Genomic DNA, 24,251 nt, shown 5'->3' with positions numbered 1-24,251 from the left:
TTGCTGGGTGTCAGTGAAATTTCAGGTTTGCATTTTTCTTATTATATGTGCTTTGGAATCTTCTTTTCCGCCCTAACATCCCAATTTTACAGAAGAGGAGTCAGAAGTCCAATTTAAACCAAGCGTTGAATTAAGCGCTTACTATTGCAGGTGCAGTGCTAAGAGGTGCACGTAGTAGGAGCTTAATTGTCTTAACTATAGCAGTGTAAAAACAGTCCGTGCCCTCGAAGAGCTTACATTCTAATTCACTGGAGCGGTTTGCTAAGAGTGAGTTACCCCAAAAGCCAATCCCAGCACCGCCCCCCCCCCCCCCCCCCCCCCCCCGTCTCCTTGCTGCTGTTGCTGCTGCTAGGATCTTCAAATCACATAGTAGGTATTCACTAGGTACCTGTTGTGATTTGAAACCTGTTTACAGAAAACTGCTCTAGCCTAGGATACGTCACTAGCAGCACACTGCAGTCACCTAGGTGACTCCCGCTGCTTCATCGAGGCCAAAAACGGCCGCCACCTGACCCATCCGCCGGCTAGGTCCAGACGGGCCCTTTGCCACGTGGGAAGGCCGGGAGGGGGCGATGTGGGAGGGGGGCCGGGGTGGGAGGGGTAGGAGCCGAGCGCTCGCGCTCCTCCCGCCCCCGCGCGCCGCTCCCCTGCGTCCCCCCCCTCCCCCGCGGGCCCCGCCCGCTCCCGAGCTCGCGGCTCTCCGGCTCTCGCGCCGCCGCGGCTGTTGGCTCTGCCTCAGTCCAAGATGGCGGAGGGCGGTGAGGGCCTGGCGGCCGTCCCCGAACACGAGCGGATCCTTCAGGAGATCCAGAGCACCGACACCGCCTGCGTGGGGCCCACCCTTCGGTAAATCCGCGCGGCTTCCTAGTCTTCCCTGATCTCCAAGGGCCCCGGACCCGGGGCGGCGGCCATCTCCTCTGGCTCCCCCAGATTCCCGCCGCCGCCGAGGGAGGGGGCTGCGTGCGGAGGAAGCACGGCCCTGACAGGTGACACGGGGGCCGGCCGGGGACGCGGGGCTCAGTGGGCGGGCCGCCGGGCTGGGCGCCTGCACCTGCTGGCTCGGCCGGACGCAAGCAGGGGCCCGAGCTGTCACCGGACTCTCCGGGAGGAGGGGCCGGCGGCGTCGGCGGCTTTGACACTTGGGCCCTTCCTCCCCCTCCCTGTGCGCTCCCGCTGGGAGGGATCGCGGCGGGGGGCCGAGGCACCCGCTGGAGACAGCAGCCCTGCCGGGTGCTCCCCACGGGGGGGGGGGGGAGAAGGTTCTGTGCGATCCTCCGGCGTGAGCGAGGTGCCGGGATGGGGCTGGACCACTGACATTCGCTACTGTTCTCGCCCTGAGCCGGTGTAGACTGGAGCGGGAGGGGAGAGGAGCTGAAATTGATCAGCGAGGTGCTGTGTAGACGGCGCATTGGTATTTTGTGCATGCACACAGCAGGGCATCACTGGTGGGCCACTAAATTGGAATTTTAATTTATTTAATTTAAAATAAAAGAGGCATGATGTTTTCCATACAGCTACCAGTTTGGGTAAAAGCCACCAATACTTAACAGTTGTTTTATTGACTTTTTAAAAGAGTCATCTTTATTTCTGGTAATATGTCTTCCTTCCCCATGGCATCCATTGTTATAAAGATTGAAAGGGGGGGAGCAGTCTAACAAAATTAACGAACATATCTACGGTACCTGACAACATATGCAATTTTCTGCATCCATAGGGACTGTCTTTTGTTTATGTGTTTGGTGCTTAGCAGAGGGTTTTGCGCACTGCAAGCACTTAATTAATGTTTCATTCATTCCATATCTCCATTCATTCCCCCCACCCTTCAAAAAAAGGAGGAAGTGATATTTTCTCAACTCTCCTCTAGGGCCAAGCTTGATTGCTGTCATCGTACTGCATTCAGTTTCCTGTTTTTGTTATTTGTATTTACTTTATTGTTAGTTCGATTATTTTTTTTACTGGTTCTGCTTACTTCACTTAGCAGCATCTGTTCATAAAAACCTTTTGCTTCTCAGAATCCTTTCTTTTTTGTGAGGGGCAAGGAGAGTTAAGTGACTTGTCCAGGGTCACACAGGTAGTATCAAGTGCCTGAGGTCAGATTTGAATTCAGATCCTCCTGAATACAGGTCCAGTGCTTTATCCACCTAGCTGCCACCCTCATGCTCTTTTTACAGAGCAGTAACAATCCACTGCACTAAGGTACCGCAAATTTTTTTAATCTGTTCATCATCCCATAGGAATCAACTTTCCTTTCCGTTTCCTTTCTGTTCTTTTCTCTCATTTGTTATGTTCTCAACTTTCTTTGCTTGCTTATCTTGCCGTTTTTTTACTTGACTTTTAACTCCCTCTTAGAGTGGGGCCCTACATCCAAGCTACACCGTCCCAAGCTTCAGAGGGTCCCAGCTGTTTGGGTTTGAGGGAGGGCAGGTTTTTCTCTTGCCTGCTCTGTTCTCTGGTCCAAAGACAACCTCAAGCCAACTTGCTAATTAACCAGCCAGCAGACCTTTGTGTGCTGTGGTGGTTCTAAGCTCCAAGGAGCCTGTGCCCCTCCCCCACCTGCACCTCCCAGCTCAAGATTTCTCTCTCACTTGTTATGAATATTTTCTTTCTATCTTTGATTTTTTTTTCAGGATATATGCCTAGTAAGTGGGATCTCTGGCTCAAATGACATTTGGATGGCTTGAGAGAGAAGAAATGGAAAGCAGATGAATCAATCAGGATGCAATTAGAGTACTTTGAGGAAAGGACTTGAATTAGGGTATATCAATGGAAAGATAAAAGAGGTGTTATCAAGTTAGGATAGGGTTTCGGTAACTGATTAGATGTGGGTGGTTAGGGAAAGGAAAGAATCAAGAATGATCCCAAAGTTGCAAACCTGAGTGATTCTAATGATTGTGTGCCATCATTAGAAATGAGGAAGTCTGGAGGAGAGATAGATTTGAGAAGAAAAAAGAGATCTGTCTATCTTAGGCATGCCTATGGGACATCCAGCTAGAGATGTCCAGTAGGCAATTAGTAATTTGGCAAAATTAGGTTGCAGGAGAGAGATTAGGACTGGACAGTTCATTGCTTATTTACCAACTTATTTCCCTCTCACAACTCTCCTCCAATACATATACATATAGGTACAGTTAACTACAATTATACATCCCTCATTCTAGTCAGTGTTTAAGACAGTCATTTTTTTTTTTTAAGTCTAGCTTTCTTCCTCCCTTTTCTCCTGTGTTTGGTTTATGTTGATACACTTTGTTAGTGCCTCATGTTCATTTCCTAGTTAACCTTAATCCATTTTCCCCAGACATCCTCATTAGCTCTAGAATACTAGTTCTTTGGGACTTTGTTCATTTCCTGTACTATCTATTATTCTTTTCTTTAAACAACTCTCATCTTTTCATTACTTAGTTATCTTATAACTACCCTTTGCTGTTGAAACTTTCTGTTATCACATGGAGTCAATTAAGTATGAATTGGTGTGTTCTCAAGAGATTTTAGAAGTGGTTGGGTAGTATTCTGATTAGCTGGGATACTTCTGAGGAGTTCTTATGCAATAAGAACTCGAGGTAGTCAGGTCAAAGAGCTAAGAGAAGAGTGGAAGATAAAGCCATCAATTTGTCAGCATCAAGGCCTGGGAATTAGGAGGGCTTTTGCTGGAGTTTGGGTTTCTACCCAGGCCTAGGAATAGAAAGTAAGTAATCAGGAAGTGGATGATTAAAGGGCTTTTTCAAACGATGAATTAAAATCAGGGAATACACTTAATTTTTTTTTTGGATGGTGGTCTCCATGTAGGGAGCTTCTTTGCATAGTGGTATCTTCTGTGACTATATTGGCCTCACAAAATCCTTATTTCCAGAGGTATCCCAGGCAAAATATTTTTGAGTTCTCTTGAGAGGATTTGGATTGTTTCATAGGAAGGTTAAGTTTTTCTGGGCCTGAACTGAATTCTCCTCTTTCTAGCCCACTGGACCAGTGAACCCATGACCTTTCCCAGCAGATAGCCCCCATTATCCTACCTTTCTTTCCCTAATATTCAGTTTCTCTCTTTGCTGACTTTGTCCAGGTCTCTTCCTATCCTCAAAAATCCTTCACCAATCCTAATATCCCTGCTTGCTACCTTTCAATATACCTCCTCCCCTTCTCAGGTAAATTCCTTGGAAAAACCATCTATACTTGGTGCCTCCATTATACACCTCTCACTTTCTTGGAAACCCTCTCTCTGCAGCCTAGTGCCTCCATTTAAACTCTTTTTACTGTCTTGTAAACCCTCTGCAGTCTGGCTTCCACCTTTCTTACTTAACTGAAACTGCTCTCTCCAAAGTTACTAATTAACTCTTTAGTTAAAAAAAAAAATTAGTTTCAAATTCTCTCCTCTCCAGTCCTTTCCTATCCATTGAGAAGGCAAGCAATATGATACCCATTATACATATGAAGTCATACAAAATATTTCCATGTTGACCGTTTTCTGGGAAAAAAAAAACCAACAAGAAAAATAAAGAGAGGGAAAAATATGCTTCAATAAAATGAATCTCTGAATTCATCAGGTCTCTATCTGGAGGTAGATAGCATTTGTAATCATCATGAGTCCTTTTGAATCATAGTAGATTATTGTATTGATTAGAGTTACTAAGTCTTACACAGTTGATTATCTTCACTATATTGCTGTTACTGTGTGAATTGTTCTTTTGGTTCTGCTCATTTCGCATTATTTTATGTTATGTCTTCCCAGGATTTTCTGAGATCATTGTTTCATCATTTAAAATAATTAATATTTTACTTTTCTCCCAATTACATGTAAAAACAAGTTTTAACATTTGTTCACACAGCTAGTAAGTGTCAAGTGTCTGAGGCTGGATTTGACTTCTGGTCCTCTTGAATCCAAAGCCTGTGCTTTATCCACAGCGCCACCTAGCTGTCCCCTTAACATTTATTAAATTTTTTTAATTTTAAAATTTAATTTATTTATTTTTTAAGTGAGGCATTTGGGGTTAAGTGACTTGCCCAGGGTCACACAGCTAGTAAGTGTTAAGTGTCTGAGGCTGGATTTGAACTCAGGTCCTCCTGACTCCAGGGCTGGTGCTCTATCCACTGCGCCACCTAGCTGCCCCTTAACATTTGTTTTTTAAAAATTTTGAGTTCCAAATACTCTCCCTCCCTCTGTTCTACCTTCATTGAGAAGGTGAGCAATTTGATATAGGTTATACTTGTGCAGTCATGCAAAACATATCTTCATATTAGACATGTTGTAAAAGGAAACAGAGACAACCCCCCCCCCCCCAAGAAAATAAAGTAAGAAAAAGTATGCCTCAATCTTCAATCAGACTCCATCAGTTCTTTCTCTTGAGGTGGATAGCATTTTTCATCTTAAGTGTTTTGGAATTGTCTTGGATCATTGTATTGCTGAGAATAGCTAAGTCATTTGCAGTTGATCATCATAAAACATTGCTGTTACTATGTACAGTGTTTACCTGGTTCTGCTAATTTCACTTTGCATTAGTTCATGTCAGTCTTCCTAGGTTTTTCTGAGAGCATTCTACTCACCCTTTCTTATAGTACAATAGTATTTCATTAAAATAAAAAACCACAACTTGTTCAGACATTCCCCAGTTGATTGATGTCCCCATAATTTCCAGTTCTCTGCCACCATAAAAAGAGCTACTATAAATATTTTTGTACATATAGGTCCTTCACCCTTTTTTTTGTTTCCCTCTCTTTGGGATACACACCTGGTAGCAGTATTGCTGGGTCAAAGGGTGTGACGTTATAGCCTCTTGGGCATAGTTCCAAATTGCTCTCCAAAATGGTTGAATCAGTTCACAACTCCACTGATAATACATTAGTGTCTCAATTTTTCTACATCCCCTCCAACATTTGTCATTTTAGCCAATCTGGTAGGTGTGGGGTGGTATCTAAGAAGTATTTTAATTTGTATTTCTCTACTCAATCGTGATTTAGAGCATTTTTTTGGTCTAACTATAGATAGCTTTAATTACTTCACCTGAAAATTGCCTGATCATATCTTTTGGCCATTCATCAATTGGAGAATGGTTCTTATTTTTATAAATTTAACTCAGTTCTATATATATTTCAGAAATAAGGACTTTATCAGAGAAACCTGGGGTAAATTTTTTTTACAGTTATGATAATTTGATTTGAACTCAGGTCTTCTGAATCCAGGGCTGACACTTTATCTACTGCACCACCTAGTTCCCCCCAATTTTACTTTTTTTTGTGTGTGAGGCAATTGGGGTTAAGTGACTTGCCCAGGGTCACACAGCTAGTAAGTGTCAAGTGTCTGAGGCGGGATTTGAACTCAGGACCTCCTGAATCTAGGGCCGGTGCTTTATCCACTGCGCCACCTAGCTGCCTCCCCTTCATCAATTTTTTTTTCCCTTCATCATTTTTTAAAGCACAATAGTATTCCATCACATTCACATACTATAACTTGTTTAGCCATTTCTCAATTGTTGGTTATCTCCTCAGTTTCCAATTCGTTGGTTGTTTTTAGTTATATCCAACTCTTTATGACCCCATTTGGGGTTTTCTTGGCAAAGATGCTGGAATGGTTTGCCATTTCCTTCCCTAGCTCATTTTACAGATAAGGAAACTGAGGAAAATGGGGTTAAGTGCTTTTTCCAGGATGACATACCTAGTTAGTGTCTGAGGTCAGATTTGAACTCAGGAAGATGAGTCTTTTTAACTCTAGGTTCAACACTCTATCCATTGTGGCACCTAGCTGCTCTTCCAATTTTTTGTCACCATGAATAGAGCTCCTGTCAGTATTTTTGTATATACAGGTCCTCTTCCTTTTTCTTTCATCATGTGACAATTAAAAACTTGAAAGACATAGTTTCTGGGTAATTTATTAATAAGGCCAGCAGGTTATTAATAAAAGCATGGTCATTGGTCATCTCTCCCTCAGACCAAAGACCATCATGGTGGTGGGGCATAAAGCTTATATACCCTTGAAACAGTAGGTAGTCCATGGGGCCAAGAATTGACTCCTACACAGAATGATTATCTCCAGCCTTGGCCTATCAATTCAAAGAATGTCCTCTTCAATTGGTTGAGGTGGGGTGGTGGGGCATAGGTGGCAAGTGAACCCTGCCCCAGACAGGGAAGCCTTTGGCTATCTAGATAAATGGATCCGCCTCCACCCAAGTTTGAGTAGAATATAATGAGCTTCCTCACTTTTGATACCTTGCAAGCTTGGGATGGATCTGACCAAGATGGAGATTTAATGCAGTCTTATTTTCCAGGAGAGGCTGGACTTTTAAAAGTCAGGGCTTTGGAAGAAGGGGGAAGCTCTGGATCTCCCTGAGATATCAGTTATTTGTTTTTTGGGTTTTTTTTTTTTTTGTGGGGCAATTGGGGTTAAGTGACTTGCGCAGGTCACACAGCTAGTAAGTGTTAAGTGTCTGAGGCCGGATTTGAACTCAGGTACTCCTGATTCCAGGGCCGGTACTCTATCCACTGCGCCACCTAGCTGCCCCTGATATCAGTTTTTTTGGTTTGTTTGTTTTTTGTATTTTTTAGTGAGGCAGTTGGGCTTAAGTGACTTGCCCAGGGTCACACAGCTAGTAAGTGTTAAGTGTCTGAGGCTGGATTTGAACTCAGGTCCTCCTGACTCCAGGGCTGGTGCTCTATCCACTGCGCCACCTAGCTGCCCCATATCAGTTATTAATAATCATTTCTCACAATCTTATTGAGATACAGACTGACTAGTGGTATTGCAGGGTATGCACAGTTTTATGGCCCTTTGGGCCTAGTTACAAATTATTCTTTAGAATGGTTGAACTAGTTCATAGCTCTACCTATAGTGCATTAGTGTACCTATTTTCCCACAACCTCTCCAGCATGTCATTTTCCTTGTCATGTTAGCTAATCTGATAGGTATTAGTTGTTTTAATTTGTACTTCTTTAATCAATATTAATTTAAAGCATTTTTTTTCATAAGATTATACATAGCTTTGATCATTTTATCTGAAAACTGTGTGACTATCAGTTGGGAATAATTATTTTTATTGCCAGATTTTATGGCTTTTCTCAGTTCTTATCATTCTTGACCTCTCTGCAACTTTTGAGACAGTTGACCATTTTCTTCTCTCTGGGTTTTCATGTCATTGCTCTCTTGGTTCTTCTCTTACCTATTCAACAACTCCTTGGTTTACCATGCTGTATCTTCATTCATGCCACATTTAGTAACTGCAAGTGTTCCCCCAAAATTCTGTCCTAGGCCCTCATTTCTTTTTCTTTTTTTTTTTTTTAGTGAGGCAATTGGGGTTAAGTGACTTGCCCAGGGTCACACAGCTAGTAAGTGTTAAGTGTCTGAGGCCGGATTTGAACTCAGGTACTCCTGATTCCAGGGCCGGTGCTCTATCCACTGCACCATCTAGCTGCCCCCCCTCATTTCTTTTCTTTCACTTGGTGAGTTTATTTCCTTCCATGGGTCTCGTTTTCATCTCTATGTGGATGACATCTATATATCCAGCCCTAGCCTCTCCTTAACTTCATTCCTGAATCAGGAACTTCCTATTGAACATTTTGAATTGGATGTCATCCATGCATCTCAAACTCAGTATATGCAAAATAGAATTCATTTTTACCCTTAAACTCACCTTTCTATCAAGGGTACCACCATTCTTCCAGTCACTGAAGTTTGTAACCTTGATATCATCTTGATCTTCTTACTTACAATCATACCACATTTCCAATCAGTTGCCATAGCTTTTGTTTGTCCCCTTCTCTCCACTCACATAGCCACCATCACTTCTCATACCTTCTATTGCAGTAGTCTCCTAATTGGGCTTCCTGCCTCTAGTCTCACTTCTTTCTAATCTATCCTATCAAAGTAATTTTCCTAAGGCATAGATCTACTCTATACATTTTAGGAGCTCCTTGTTACCTCTACAGTTAAATATAAATTCTTCATTTTAGCATTTGAAGTTCTTTGCAACTTAATCACTTCCTACCTTTTCAGTCTTCTTACACATTATTCTCCTCTACACACTCTATAGGCTAGCCTTACTGGCCTACCTGGTATTCCTCACACATGGTACTACATTTCTCAGCTTCTGCGTAGACTATCCCTCATGCCTAGAATGCTTTTCCTACTCACTTCTACCTCTTAGAATCCCGAAGTTCCTTCAGTACTGCAAGAAGCCTTTCCTGATTTTTCCAACTGCTGGTGCCTTCCCCTCTGAGGTTACCTTATATCTACTGCACACAGCCCTGGAGTCGGGAGTACGAGTTCAAATCCGACTTCAGACACTTGACATTCACTAGCTGTGTGACCCTGGGCAAGTCACTTGGCCCCAATTGCCTCACTAAAAAAAAAAAAAAAAAGAATATAAACTCCTTGAGGGAAGGGAATGGTTTTTGCCTTTTCTCTGTACCCTTAGGGACTTAGCACAATACCTGGCACATAGTAAGTGCTTTATAAATTCATGTTGATTGATTAGGAATGACCTGTTTTCTATTTTCTCTGGGGTCAAGGATTTTCTAGGGCTGGTTCTAGGGCAATTGACAGAGGGAGTAATGTCTCTCAAAAGGGTCTAGGCCAACACTATACTAATTTAAAAGGAAAGAATTTGGGTGGAGTCAGATTAACATAGGAAGTTCAAATTTTACTAGTATTTGGTTCACTGCATCCAGCTCTTAATGTTGCATCCACTGAATGGGCAGCATCATCAGCTCTTGTGGGGCTGTGGCCATGTTCCCATAATGAGAGCATGTTTAGCATATTCTTGAAAATAGGTGGATATATATACACACACACATGTATATATACACATACATACATATATATATATATATATAATTTTCTTTTTCATTATGAACTTGGTAGAAATAAAGACATGAGCATTTCCATAAACAAAGGAGAGAAAAAGATTATATGTGAAATCCTAAATCTCTGTTATTTATAGATTACTTTTTTAAAAAAAGGATATGTTAAATTAAATGTGACAGTTCCAGCACTACCTTGCTTATATACATCTTCTGCTTTTTAAAACTTTTTGAGTATTTTTAACTGTTTCTTTGATGCTCTTTCTTTTGGTACCACTATCTGATTTGTCATCACTTTGTGGTTTGGCATCTCTTTTTTTTAGCATTACTTTGTGGGTGGCCATTGCATTATAGTTTTTAAGGCTTTTAGGGTTTTCCTTTATAATATTGTAATCATCGTATAGGTTGTTTTCTTGGTTTTACTTGCTTCACAATCAGTTTATATGAGTCTTCTCAAATTTCTTGGAATCCATCCTTTTTTGTCATTTCCTACCACACGATAATATCCTATTAACATTCACTTACCATAATTTGTTCAGCTTTCACCCAGGTGGTGTGGGACCTACTTTGTTGCTGATCGTTTGGTGCAGTAAAAATTGCTGTTATAGGTTTTTTGTTTGTTTGTTTTGCTTTTGTTTTTGGCATATGACTACCTCAATGGTTTGGTTTCAGTGGTTTGTATGATTAGTAGTGTAGTACTGCTAGTAATCACAATTTAATGATTTTTTTTAGTAGTTCCAAAATTCCTTTTTAGAATACTTGGATAAGTTCATAACTCTCCCAAGAGTGCATCAGGGTGCCTGTCCACCCAAAATTGTCATTTTCCTTTTTTTATCATCTTTGTCAGTTTGATGGATATGAAGTAGATCTTTTGAATTATTTTAATTTGCATCTCTTATCATAAGTTATTTGAAGTATTTTTTCATATTGTTAGCTTGCATTTATTCTTTGGAGACTGCCTGTTCATATCCTTTGGCTATTCATTCATCTTTTGGGGAATGGCTCTTGTTCTTGTATATGCCTATCAATTAGCTGTATAGCTTAGTTATCATACTCCTATCAGGTAAATTTACTGCAAGGATTTTCTCTAAATTTACCAGTTTCCTTCCTAATTTTAACTATATTGATTTTGTTTGTGCAAGAACTTTTCAATTTTGTATAATTAAGATTGTCCATTTTATTTTCTATTATTCTCCCTATCCCTTTTTTTGGTCCGTAACTGTTTCCCTGTCCATATTTGTGAAAAATATCTTCTTCCCTACTCCTCTAATTTGTTTTTGGTTTAACTTATGTCTAGGTCAAGTATGCATTTGGAGCTTATTGTGACATTGGTATGAGATATTTTCTAAGCCTACTTTCTACTGAGAATGCTATTCTATTTTCTCACCAGTTTTTGTCAAATAGTCCTTCCCCAATGATCTTCTCTCAAAGAATCCTTGACTTTACTGAAAGTGCTTGAACATGCTGCAATATTAATTTGCTTATTTTCCCCAAGGTTTAAAACTTTATTTGCATGTTAAAAATTGTGCATTCAGATAATTAAAATTATTTGAACAAAAATGATATTCATTTTATATTTTACAACTTTTCAGGATTTTGGTATAGCTTTGCATTTTACCCTGTTAACTAGATTTACTGGGATTCCCTCCAAGTTCTTCTTTCATGAACATGCAAGCTCTTTGTATGCCAACCAAACTAGCCAGATATGCAGATGGAAAGGTCCTATAGTTCAGCCTTCTGATACTAAAACGGACAGTGCAGTCAGTCATTTAAACTTTTATCTAGTCTCTTTGCATCATACAAAATTAAACAGCTAAAAAAAGTGAAAAAGAAGGCAGTATTTGTGGAATATACAGTGCACTTCAGCAGGGCAGACTTCATTGCAATTCATCTGCTTCTATTTATTTGTTTCTTTTGCAGGTAGTGGGGTTTTATCTTTGTGTTTCTGTCATTTTCACATCGAATTTCTTATTGAATTTCTGAATCTGTCATATTTGGTTTGTAAGACATTTTTGCAGATTAAGCAACTATGATCAGAGTGCACCTATAATTGAGGTGCCTGAGATATCAGCTCAGCACTCTTCTAATTTGTTCCTTTGATAAACATCTGTAATATTTTAGCAAGATTTTTATAAAATTGTCACAACAAGTTTTGACTCTTTAAAGGGGTGAATTTGTTATTTTTCTCCTCAGATGGAATACCTTTACTAATGATTCTAAATAAGTCAGGTATTGATATACTTCTTAAATGTTTGGAACGGGAATCAAGTCCAGTACAGGAGTATACTCATGAATATTTGGGTGTCATTTTTTGTTACACTGAATTAGAATATCTCCCATTAAATTGCTTTCTTCATTCATTCATTCAATTTATTTTAGAGATGCACGATTGTTATCTTAAGCATTTTCTCTAACAGCAAAAAGTATAATTATTTTAATATAATGCATCTCCATGATTTTTTTTCTGTATAAGGTATTTTATTTTTTCCGTTACATGTAAAGATAGTTCTCAACTTTTGTTTATACAAGCTTTACAATTTCAGATTTTTCTCCCTCCCTCCCCTCCCTCCCCCCTCCCCTAGACAGCAGGTAATCTGATATAGGTTATGTCTATATATCTCTATACATATACATATAGATATAGATACATACACACACATATATATACACATAATAACATTAATCCTATTTCTGCATTAATCCTGTTACAAGAGAAAAAATCAGAGCAGTGATGCAAAACCTCAAAATAGAAAAAAAGAAACAACAGCACCCAAAATAAAAGAAATAATATTGTTCAATCAGCATCTATACTCCACAGTTCTTTCTTTTTTTTTTCTTGGATTTGGAGATCCTCTTCTATCATGAGTTCCCTGGAACTCTTCTGTACCATTGCATTGGTGAGAAGAATATAGTCCATCACAGTAGGTCAACACTCAATGTTGATGATACTGTGTACAATGTTCTTCTGGTTCTGCTCATCTCACTCATCATCAGCTCACGTAAGACCCTCCAGGTTTCTCTGAATTCTTCCTGCTCATCATTTCTTACATCACAATAGTATTCCATTGTATTCATATACCACAACTTGTCCAGCCATTCCCCAATTGATGGGCACTCCCTCAACTTCCAATTCCTTGCTACCACGTAAAGAGCAGCTATAAATATTTTTGTACATGTGGGTCCCTTTCCCCCTTCCATGATTTCTTTGGGCAAAAGACCTAAAAGTGGAATTGCTGGGTCAAAGGGTATGCACGCCATGATTTTTTAAATGTCTGATTATTTTAATTATTATTTCCTTTTTTCTTTTCTTTCTTTCTTTTTTTATTTTGTGAGGCAATTGGGGTTAAGTGACTTGCCCAGGGTCACACAGCTAGTGTCAAGTGTCTGAGGCTGGATTTGAACTCAGGTCCTCCTGAATCCAGGGCCGGTGCGCTATCTACTGCACCACTTAGCTGCCCTATTTCCTTTTTGTTTTTACCATTACTGTAATTTCATTAGTATGGAGTTCCAAATGAAGGATTTGCTACAGAGTTGGGCCACTATGGCACAAAGAGTCACTTGTTCAGAGTCATAGCCAATATGTATCAGAGATGAGATTTCAACTCAGGTCTTCCTTATTTTGAGGGTAGCTGTGTATTCATTATGTCATATTGTATTTTTTATTTGTTATACATTTTAAAAAACCCCAAAATTAAATATAATGTTTCATCCAGAAATGCAGGAGAAACTAGAAATTTTAGGTTATATAGACAACCCAATAGTCATTGTGTTCCTCTTTATTTACACAGTAACAAAGACAAGTGGCCTTGAGTTTTCATTTCTGCCAGACTGATTTCCAGTTTTCCCAACAATTTTTACCAAATAGATATTTTCATCCCCAAAGTTTATGTCTTTACTTTTTTTTTTTAAATTTGGTGAGGCAATTCGGGTTAAGTGACTTGTCCAGGGTCACACAGCTAGTAAGTGTCAAGTGTCTGAGGCTGGATTTGAACTCAGGTCCTCCTGAATCCAGGGCCAGTGCTTTAACCACTGTGCCACCTAGCTGCCCCTACTTCTTTACTTTTGTTAAACACAAGGTTACTACATTGTATACTTTCTCTGTTCCACTGATCTACCTTTCAGTTTCTTAGCTGGTCTCAGATAGTTTTGATAAATTCCATGTAATACAGTTTAAGTTTTGGTACTGCTAACCCTCCTCCTTCTACAGTTTTAAAAAATTAACTGAAGACCTTTTTTTTAACAGAAGTAGAAAGCCCCTCTGTCAAATTCCTAGAAAAAGCTACTGATACTTATTATCTCTTATTTCTTTTTACTCACTTCTTGTCATTTGTTATCAGGTTTCTATTCCCTGGCTTCTGAAACTGTGTTCTCCAAAGTTACTAAAGTTTTCCTCATTGACAACTATAATGACCTTTTTTCAGTATATACCTCTTCTTAAAGTTCTTCAGTACCTGGGACTTTCTTGCCTTTCCAGTTTTCTTACAACTTAATCCTTCTCCATGTACTCTTCTATTCAGTGACACTGGGCTTTTTGCTAGTCCTCACTCAAGATGACATCTCCTGATTCCAGGCCTTTTCACTGATATCCTCTGTGCCTGAAATTATCTCCTTCTCCTGGCTTCCTTCAGGTCTCAATTAAAATTCTACCTTCTTCAAGAAGCCTTTCTTGGCTTTCCATAATTCTAGTGCCTTTTCTCTAGTCTCCTTCCTCTGAGATTACCTCCAATTTATCTTATCTATCTTTTTTATATAATTGTTTGCATGTTGTTTCTTCTATTGGACTGAGTTCTGTGAGGGCAGGCACTGATTTTGCCTTTCTTATATCCCCATTGCTTAGCACAGTACATATTAAGTGCTTAATTAATACAGGTAAATTTGACTTTCTGACAGGAATCTTCTGCTCTCTACATTTTTCCTTCTGAGGACCTTAGAGAAAAGGTTAAACAAATTGCCCAAGGATAAACATCTAATAAATGGAAGATGTGGGATTTGAACTTATAACTTCCTGCGTTCTAAGTCCAGCACCCTAACAACTCACTAAACCACATTCCCTTTCAAAATAACTTTATTCCTCATTTTTAAAATTCCCAAATTGGATTATTTTGATTATCTCCCTGTTAGATGAAGTGACATAATCATATTGGATTCATTACAAATTTCTGTTACTTTATCTTAACTGGATTCTTTACTGCTACTTGGCGATCCTTTTGTTCTTCTCTTCCTGACTTTAGAAAGATAGATTTTTATTTACCTCTTTTGTTTTTATATCACTCACATTAAGCCCTGTTTCCCTCCATTGACTCTTAGAGAGCTCTCTGTTATAAGAAAGAATTTTTAAAAAGAGGAAGAAGAAAAAAGCAAAACCAGTTAACATGTTGAAAAAAATATCTGATTTACATGTAGTATTCCTTATCCCTGGGTCCCCACTTCTGCAGATGAGTGGGGAGAGCTGTCATATCTTTCATTTGGGAACAAGCTGCTTCTTTATAATTTCATAAATTCGGTTTTTATTGTTTCATGGTGGTGGTTCTTTCTGTTTACATTGTTATAGTCATTATGTCTTGTTTTCTTGGTTCTGTTTTATATTACTTATGTTCATTGTTTCTTTTTCTGTTCTTTCTTTTTTTTGTGGGTCAGTGAGGGTTAATTGATTTGCCTAGGGTCACACAGCTAGTAAATGTCAAGTGTCTGAGGCTGGATTTGAACTCAGATCCTTCTGAATCCAGAGCTGGTGCTTTATCCACTTCACCACTAGCTGCCCCCTCATTGTTTCTTTTTTTTTTTAAGTGAGGCAATTGGGGTTAAGTGACTTGCCCAGGGTCACACAGCTAGTAAGTGTTAAGTGTCTGAGGCCGGATTTGAACTCAGGTACTCCTGACTCCAGGGCTGTTGCTGTATCCACTGTGCCACCTAGCTGCGCCCTCATTGTTTCTTTTAGTACTGTAATATTCCATTACATTCACTCGACACAATTAATTTGGCTATTTATTGCTCAGTGGGCATCTAATTTGTTTCTGGTTCTTTGCTACCATAAAAAGTGCTGCTGTGAATATTTTGGTACATTGGAGATTTTTCCTTTTGCCGGTGACATTCTTGGCAGGGGATAGGCATAGCTGTGGAGTTTCTGGGTCAAAGTGATGGACATTTTAGCCACTTTCTGTATATAATTCCAAATTACATTACAGAATGGGTGTTTTAACTCACAGCTCCTCCAACATTGCAAAAGGTACCTCTTTTCACATCCCTTCTAACATTGACTAACTTGTCTTTTGTCATTTGCCTACTTTCTCGGTATGTTAAGGCTAAAATTCTAGCTAAACTATCTAAAATATCTAATGAGTGGTCGCTGATAAATTATAAGTTTTAATAACTTCAGGGTTATTTTGATGTGTATATTAGTTATTTGGAGCATTTATATATATATATTTTAAGAATTTGCATTCTTTTGAAAATATTTGTTCCTATCTTTTGACTACTTTTATATTAGCATTGAATGTCTTTGGCTTTAAATATTTCTGCACATTGTCTATATATCTTGTATATAACACTCTTTACGTAGATTTTTAGTTCAAATTTTTTCTTTACCAGTTGAATGCTTTCCTTATTCTAGATACATTATTTTTGTTTGTGTGTACACTTTTAAATTTCATATAATTAAAAATTATTTGTTTTTTTCTTTTGTAATTGTTTCTATCCCTTGTTTGCTTAAGAATTTATTTTCCACCCTTAAGTGTGAAAAGTATCTGATTTTTTTCTCTTCTAATTTCTTTCTGGTATGATTTTTAATATTTGGGACATGTATTCATTTTGAATTTATTGTGGAAGAATGTAAGATGTAGGTCTGAGTCTAATTTCTGTCAGACTACTTTCTAGTTTTTCCAGTAATTCTTAGCTGACTTATTCTTTGTTGAACTCCCTATACTTGATCCAGACCTTTTTTTCTTTACTTCAACTCCCTCTACCATCCCACTTTCCTGCCCCTTAGTGAGGGACTTTGCAATATAGTTAATTGAAAAAAATTGAGGTTATTCATCCTGAGCTCCGTCTTTCCCCTGAGTCTACATCTCATATTCCTTCAATATCACCTCCCCCTCTAAATGCCTGTATCTTTTGTTCTAGTCTCAGGAAAAGAGGTGACACATGTCCTTGTCAAGGCTTATTCCTCAATTGTGCTTAGTCCTCTTGCTTTCCTGTCTTCTCTGGCTCCTTGTTCCTTCAGTTATTTCTTATCTTTCTTCCATGGTTAACCTTTGCTTATCCCCAGGGTTCTTTTCTACCTATAAGCTTGTCTAAATCTCCCTTGCCCTTAACCTTTATTTGACCATGTCATCTCCAGACGTTCTTATCTGTTATTTCTCCTCCTTTTCATAGTGATACTTTTAGAAAAAGCTTCCTACCTCACTGCATTCCCTTTCTCATTTCTCACTCACTTTTCAATCCCTTGAAATCTGGCTTTTGACTTCATTGCTCAACTGAAACTTTTCTCCAAGGTTACCAGTGATCTCTTAAATCTAATGTTTTTTTGTTTTTGTTTTTTTCTTTCTCAGTCTTCATCCTTGGACCTTTTTTGTGGTTTTTGGTGACTACCCCCTTCTGCATATTTTTCTCTCTGCTTTCTCTTACTTCTCCTATTTGTCTAAACACTTTATTTTATGGGATTATCAAGTTCCACCTTCTACATATGGATGTACCCAGGGATTCTTTCCTGGATCTTTTTCTTTTCTCTTTATACTTTCTCAGTGCTTCTAATCAGTTTCCATTGGCTTAATCATTATCTCTCTACAGAAGACTCTTAAATCTATATATGTATCCCTACTCTATCTTCCATTAACAGTGGCTTTTTTGGAAATCTCTACCTAGATGTACCATAGGCATTAGGCATTTCAAACTCAAAATAACGAAAACAGTATTTCTTGCCCTCCTAAACCCACCCCTTATCATCACCATCCTTGTAGTCACCCAGGCTCACAACCTCAAAGTTATCTTTATCTTGTCTCGTCTCCTCTCGTCTCTCTCTCTCTCTCTCTCTCTCTCTCTCTCTCTCTCTCTCTCTCTCTCTCTCTCTCTCTCTCTCTCGGCAAATCTTATCAGTTCTACCTTTGCAACCTTTTTCACACCCACCTCTTTCTCTGAAAGCACAGAGGGAAAGAATATGAGGCAAACCTGGAAAGGTAGGGTGGAGATCCTTGAAGGTTGGATTCATGTTATCTTATTTGTGATAGGATAGCTATCTAGTCTAATTCATACTCCCAAAAGAACCCTACCATAACATATTGAGCAAGTGATCATCTAGACTTTGCTTGCAAATTTCTAATTAAGGGGTACTCACCACCTTTCTAGACAGAACATTCCATTTTGATATTGCTGTAATTATTCTTTTTTTTTCTTTTCTTTTCTTTTAAAAAAAATTTTTTTTTGGTGGGGCAATGAGGGTTAAATGACTTGCCCAGGGTCACACAGCTAGTAAGTGTCAAGTGTCTGAGGTTGGATTTGAACTCAGGTCCTCCTGAATCCAGGGCTGGCGCTTTATCCACTGTGCCACCTAGCTGCCCCTTGCTGTAATTATTATGAAGTATTTATATACATTAAATTTGCCTCCTTGTTATTCTTGTTGATTAAGAGCTTGCTATGTGTGGAGCCATGTTCTAAGAGCCAGGGATGTAAGCAGAAAACAAGATATTTCTTGCTTTCAAGGAATTCACATTCTAATGGCAGGGACAACACATGGAAAGCTTTATTTGTAACTGAAATGGAAAGGCCCAGTTGTCATTAAGAGGTAGCAGCAAAGCATATGGTAATGCATCTTTTCAAGCTGTTGACTTTTTTTCGTGATTTTCCTGCATCACTCTCATTTCTTTCTATTTTTTCCTCTACCTCTCTTACTTTATCTTCAAAGTCCTTTTTGAGTGCTTCTGTGGCCTGAGACCAATTCATATTTTTCTTGGAAGCTTTGGATATAGGAGCCCTGATGTAGCTATCCTCTTCTGAGGGTATAACTCAATCTTCCTTGTCACTAAGGAAACTTTCTATGCTCCGCATCTTTCTCTGTTCATCTTGCTCATCTTTTACTTGACTTTTAACTCCTGTACTGTCCTAAGCCTCAGGGGGTGCCAAGGTACATGTTTTGCATTTGCCTGGCCTGTGCTCTGGTCTAAAAATAACCCCAGGCCTACTTGCTCTTCAACCAGAAAACAAAATTTTTGTTTCGCTGGGTTGATAGCTCTGGTGAGCCTGCACCCCTCTCTCACCTAGGCTGCCACCACTCAAGGCTGCTTCCTGGTACACAGCAGGGGTAAAACTACCAAGTTCTTCCTCAGCACCAGCAGAGACCCCTGTAATCTCCCCATGGCCAACCACTCAGCCCTCTCACCAGCCCATGAGCTTAGTCTCTTAGGTCTCTTTCTATGGTGCAGCCTGCCTGAGGCTGGATCTGTATCAGCTTGACCTTGGGGTTAGGTTCCACTCCCGCCCCAACACAGCAGACCCCTTCTGACAACCTTTTAAGCTGTCTTTGGCTGGAAAATAATCTCACCCCCATCCTTTTGTGGGTTCTGCTACTCCAGGTATTGACTTAGGGCGTTATTTGAAGGGATTGGGGGAGAGCTCCAAGGAGTCACTCAGTAATGCATCTTTTAAAATATAATTTACATTGATAAAACCATTTTTGCCTCTGATATTGAAACACTTGACAATGCCAAGATCTTTGGTGGCAAAGACTTTCTTTTTCAGGACTTTAATAGCTATGGTTACTGAGGAGGCTGGGGCTGCAGCAACTATAGAGATGCATTTAATAAGTCTAACCTTTATAAGGGTCGCTCCCCTGGCTTATGGGGCTAGGCCGGTAGTAAAGTTGTTGGTCTAAGGGGCACTGCTGTTCAAGTGGCATTTAGACTCTAGGTAATGGGCTATCTCCACTGGGGTCCAAGCAGAGATTGTGGCCAAGATGATGGTTGAAATGGTATTAGTTTGACTGCCCTGTCTCACCATCAGTATGTTTGGGTACAGTAGCCACAGATGTGTCATCACTCAATACATTTATGTGCTTTGTTATCGATCATTGAGATTTTGATATTGAAAAGTGAAATTAAGAGAGGGGAAAGGGGTAAAAGAAAAATAAAACAGAAAAGAGTGTAAAAAGAGGCCAAGTAGAAAGGAGATGAGAACAGTGACAAAATGAGAGGACAAGAAAATATGAATGATGTGTCTTTTGGTGAAAGATAAAATAAGCAGTGTAGAGAAAGTATGGGTATTCCTCTACCTCATGGGGGTTGGGGTTGGGGGAGAGCTTCATAAACCTTATAGCAGTATAGAAATGTGAATTTTTATGATTGACTTGGGGAGGTACATCAGTGAGAGTAGGTGATTAGGAGAAAGTGGTTGGGGAATGGAGAAAGAAATGAAGTTATTGCTAGAAATGTAACTAGTGGGCTTAGATTGCTTGTTCTATGTACAGGTCTGGATACACAGTGAGATGGCAAATGAATTTTCCTGTTCCTCAGTTTCTTCCAGTTGATACAAAGATTCTATTGCCATTCTCTAGAATTAATAGTGATTTTAGAAATCCTACTATACTGGTAATAGAAATATCTGATAAGAAAAAAGGCAAAGGCAAGGCTTTGAGGGAGCTGAAAGTTCCTTCTGATTAATAAGTTGAAAAATCATTCTATATAAAATGTTTCAAAATGACAAAGCAATGACAAAACAATTAGCAGCAGGTGCTATGGTGACAAATATAAGCTTTATGTTGTTGTCACATGGAGCTATATATTCTGTTTCTGGGTGGGGAAGAAAAATGTTAGTATAATTTGAGCCCTGGGAAGAAAACAAAGTCAGAGAATTGAGGCTGAGATATTTGGTACTCTTAGTGGGGAAAAAAAACCTAGCTGGCCTGGGAAAGCTGGTTCTAAAAGATTAATAGCCTCCTTATATGACGATATAGAACAGCTTGTTTATAGGTTTAAAGAAATACCTAAAATCTGTTGGAGCTGGTTGTTGGACTGGGGAATGACATTGAGAGCAAGCTAAAGATGTATAGAAATGATACATTTTAAGTACTATGGAACACATTTTAGCTATTAAGCATGAAATGACCATGAAAGAAGTGTAAAGAGTCATAATCCTGCATGGAATATAGTACATGGTGAATATTTGTAACTGTTAATTTAACATTTGAGGGTCCTAAGGGTTTCCTGTCTGCCCTGTAAGAAAAAGAGAAACTCAGGAAGTGCTAGTATCCTTTCATGAATGCAGTGATGACAACACTCATGTACTCCTTGATTTTCTCCAGTATTCTCTCACCCTTCAAAATTTCACTCTAAGACTGTCATCACAAGGCTTTCCCACTATCTGAATCTCCATTTTCTGGTCGAATACTGCCTTGGTCACCAAAACTCTTGGAATCAGTATGATAGGGATAGGGCTAGACCTATAATTTCTTTGGTATAGGGAATTCTAGTTTGAGGAAACACCTTCTACTAATGCAGGTCAGTTCTTCTCTGCTATTAATTAAATACATTTCCCAGAGCAATGAAGGGACCTGTGGTTTCTTAGGTGAAGTGAGCTTTCAGTAAGGAACTTCTTTTCCTTCTATCATATAGTCTTAGAGAGTTGGGGGACAAGGTGCTTAAGGTTAAGTAATTTGAACAAGGTTATACAGTTGGTATGTGTCAGAGGAAGAACTTGAACCCAAGATTTCTAGCAAAAAACCTCCCAAAATTAAAACCCCCAAATATTTTTACATTAAAAGCCTAATCTCAAGTTATTTGAAATATTTCATTCCTTATCCAGATTGGATTGTTGAAGCCTTAGTAGCAGTGCTTTAGTAGAAAACTCTTTCTTAAGGAACTATGAAGAAAAATCTTTTGGAGAAGAATCCTTTATCCATGTAAATAAATTATCTGCTAATTTATATTTTATTATTGTATGGTAAAGCTTCAGCAAATGGACCCCAATTATAATTAACTTTCAGCTATATGTATAGATTGATATAATTTGCAATTCCTTCTTGTTGATTTTATTTTTCACTCTAAGACTGTGAAGAATAATGAGTCTAATCCCTTTTCTACATGACAGTTCTTCAAATACTTAGATAGCTATTATGTCCCTTTCCCCAATCCTCCTACTGTGGTCCCTGAAGTCTTCCCTTCTCCAGGTTAAAGATCCTAGTGTCTTCAATGACATTTGAAACCCTCCACAACCTTTTACCTATCTTTCCAGTATTATTTCATGTTGCTTTTCCTCCTAGATTCTCAGTTTTAAACTAGTCTGCTGAGTTGTTCTTTGTATATAATAAATTTTCCTTTGTGTCTAGAATGCATTCCTTTCTCCCTTTTACCTCATGGGAACCCTAGCTTTTTCAAAACAGATTGCAGATATTACTTTCTATATAGGCCTTTTCTTATTTCTGAAGTTTTTAGTATTCTCCTTTTTGAAATTACCTTGTATTACTTTGTATTTGCTTTTGTACATGTACACAAAGTCCTACTTTTATGCCTTATTGTGTTGTGGAGGTGACTGGATTTTAAAAGGTTATATCTGTGGAATATAAGGTTTGACGGGTCGCTGTGCTCAAAAGGCTTCAAGCTTGGTTCTGGCAATAGAACAAGTACTTTCTAAGATAAGTCTAATTATAGAGTGACTCATCACCAATAGACTATGCACCTGGTAATGAATTCTTTGGCCATGGTAACCTGTTGTGATGTTTAAAATCTAAATTGTGGTTGCCTTAAATTAGAACCTTCAGCACCAGTCCTTGGGCATTAAACATTTATTAAAGCATACAGATATTCCCATGGAGTTCAGAAAGTTAAGAAAAAAGCCTATTTAGCCTAGAGTTCCAGCCTGGTCTGGTTCTTCCTCAAGTCCTTTGCCACAAGCCTGCTTCCATCACAAACTCTCCAGCAAGCTGATTGTGGAAGCTTTTTATAGGTCTGGAACAGAGGCGGTCCTTACACACTGCTTCAAGCTGATTGGTTGGCATCATCCAAATCCATTGGTTCTGAAGGTGTTCTCAAGGTGTGATTACAATCCAGTTAACTTGAAGTAGGCTAATCAGTGGTTAATCACTCTCACTTGATTCAATCAGTCTAGATTAATCTCCAGGTGGGTCTTTGAATATCTGCTAAATCTCATTATTTCATCACACTGTGAAATAAAGAAAAATACAAAAAAGTCCTCAGTTCTGTTTTACTTTTTGTTTCTGCAGTGGTGGTGCCAATGTTGTTAAAGGAGGTAGAGTGAGCTAAAAAATCACATAGCTTTTAGACCATCTATAGACTTTATATAGCTTTTACAAAGGGATATTTACTGTGGAAATTTACTGGGAAAACAGAGGTACAAAGGTTTTCTCAAACTAGGGCACACTTTCTCTTCTACTACTTTGGTCCTTGGGAAGAGTGGTCTCAACTTAAAGCAGTTGCCCCACTAAATTCACTTTCAGATCTGGCTTAGCCAATGGAGGAAGTCACTCTAGGAAAATTGTCCTAGGTGCTGAATCCCTTTCAGGTTGAGCCCCACAGCTTGCTCTTCAGAGCCTTACAGGCACTTTCACTGGATCTCTGGTCCTCTGACTTTTATATTCTCACAAGATCATAGCATAATCCATTTAGTCTCTCATAGTTCTTTACCTAAGAATGGAGAAGAATAGAAACAGCAGAGAAAGAAGCTAAAATAGGGCTACATGGTGGTAGCAGAAGGCCTTTCCCACCCAGAGGCTTATGTCATTCCTTGTTTCCACATTTGAATGCAGCAAAGAAATGAAGAGGTGCTTTGACCATTTTGTGATAAAGTATTCAATTGAAACAACTAAGTCTTGACCTGTTTAAACAAGTTATTGATAATGGAAAGTGGGTAATGAATGGATAGTAGAAATGATATTAACATATAAATTTATTGCTATAATAATAAAGCCAAAAGAACCTAACATTTGTGCCTTAGCAAACATTTGACTTAAACTCCTTTAAGGAGGAGAGCAGATTGGATTGCCATTCTGGAAATTGCAAACCTCCTTTAATGACACCACTATTGTTTTTATTATTTGCACTGAGATACTAGAGATTTTATTTCTTCAAGTGATTTTAATTGTTATTTTGTCTAACTCTATAACTAATAACCCTTTGGTAGTTTGTATAGCACCAAATCTATACATTAATTTAGGTGATACTGTTATATTTATTACGATGGTATGGCCCAACAATGAGCAATGAATATTGCTCCAATTATTTGAATCCAAGTTAGAGTAGAGTGGGACTATTGGCTTCCTGTGTTCTCATGGACATTAAACTTGTAGTTCATTCAAATATTTAGGGTTTTTTTCTTTCAGTTGATCTATACTTCACCCATACATTGTATATTCCTTTCAACATTCATGATGAGAACATTAACAGAAGAGCTGAATGGGAAAGGGTACTTAAGTAATTTGTTACATATACTCAAAAGTAATGGCAGAACACAATATCCAGTTCCTAAATCTATAT

The 24,251-nt window shown here is 38.9% G+C and overlaps 1 protein-coding gene across 7 annotated transcripts in view; it reads left to right on the top strand.

The window, feature by feature from the left end:
• Positions 1 to 680: 680 nt before the first annotated feature.
• EXOC6 (exocyst complex component 6) overlaps positions 681 to 24,251 on the top strand; it is a 207,577-nt gene continuing 184,006 nt past the window's right edge. For 5 of the 7 annotated variants that reach the window (XM_043986532.1, XM_043986531.1, XM_043986530.1 and 2 more), the window contains exon 1: positions 681 to 846. In XM_043986532.1, coding sequence (XP_043842467.1) covers positions 746 to 846 — 101 coding nt within the window. In that variant the 5' untranslated portion in view covers positions 681 to 745. Of the gene's footprint in view, positions 847 to 890; positions 987 to 24,251 lie in introns of those variants that run through there. The other 2 variants (XM_043986533.1, XM_043986535.1) reach the window with 2 other exon arrangements.

Source organism: Dromiciops gliroides, chromosome 2 (genome assembly GCF_019393635.1).
Source record: "Dromiciops gliroides isolate mDroGli1 chromosome 2, mDroGli1.pri, whole genome shotgun sequence".
Taxonomy (NCBI): Eukaryota; Metazoa; Chordata; class Mammalia; order Microbiotheria; family Microbiotheriidae; genus Dromiciops; species Dromiciops gliroides.
Note: the sequence above shows the minus strand (reverse complement) of the source record. Positions and strands in the feature narration are given on the sequence as shown.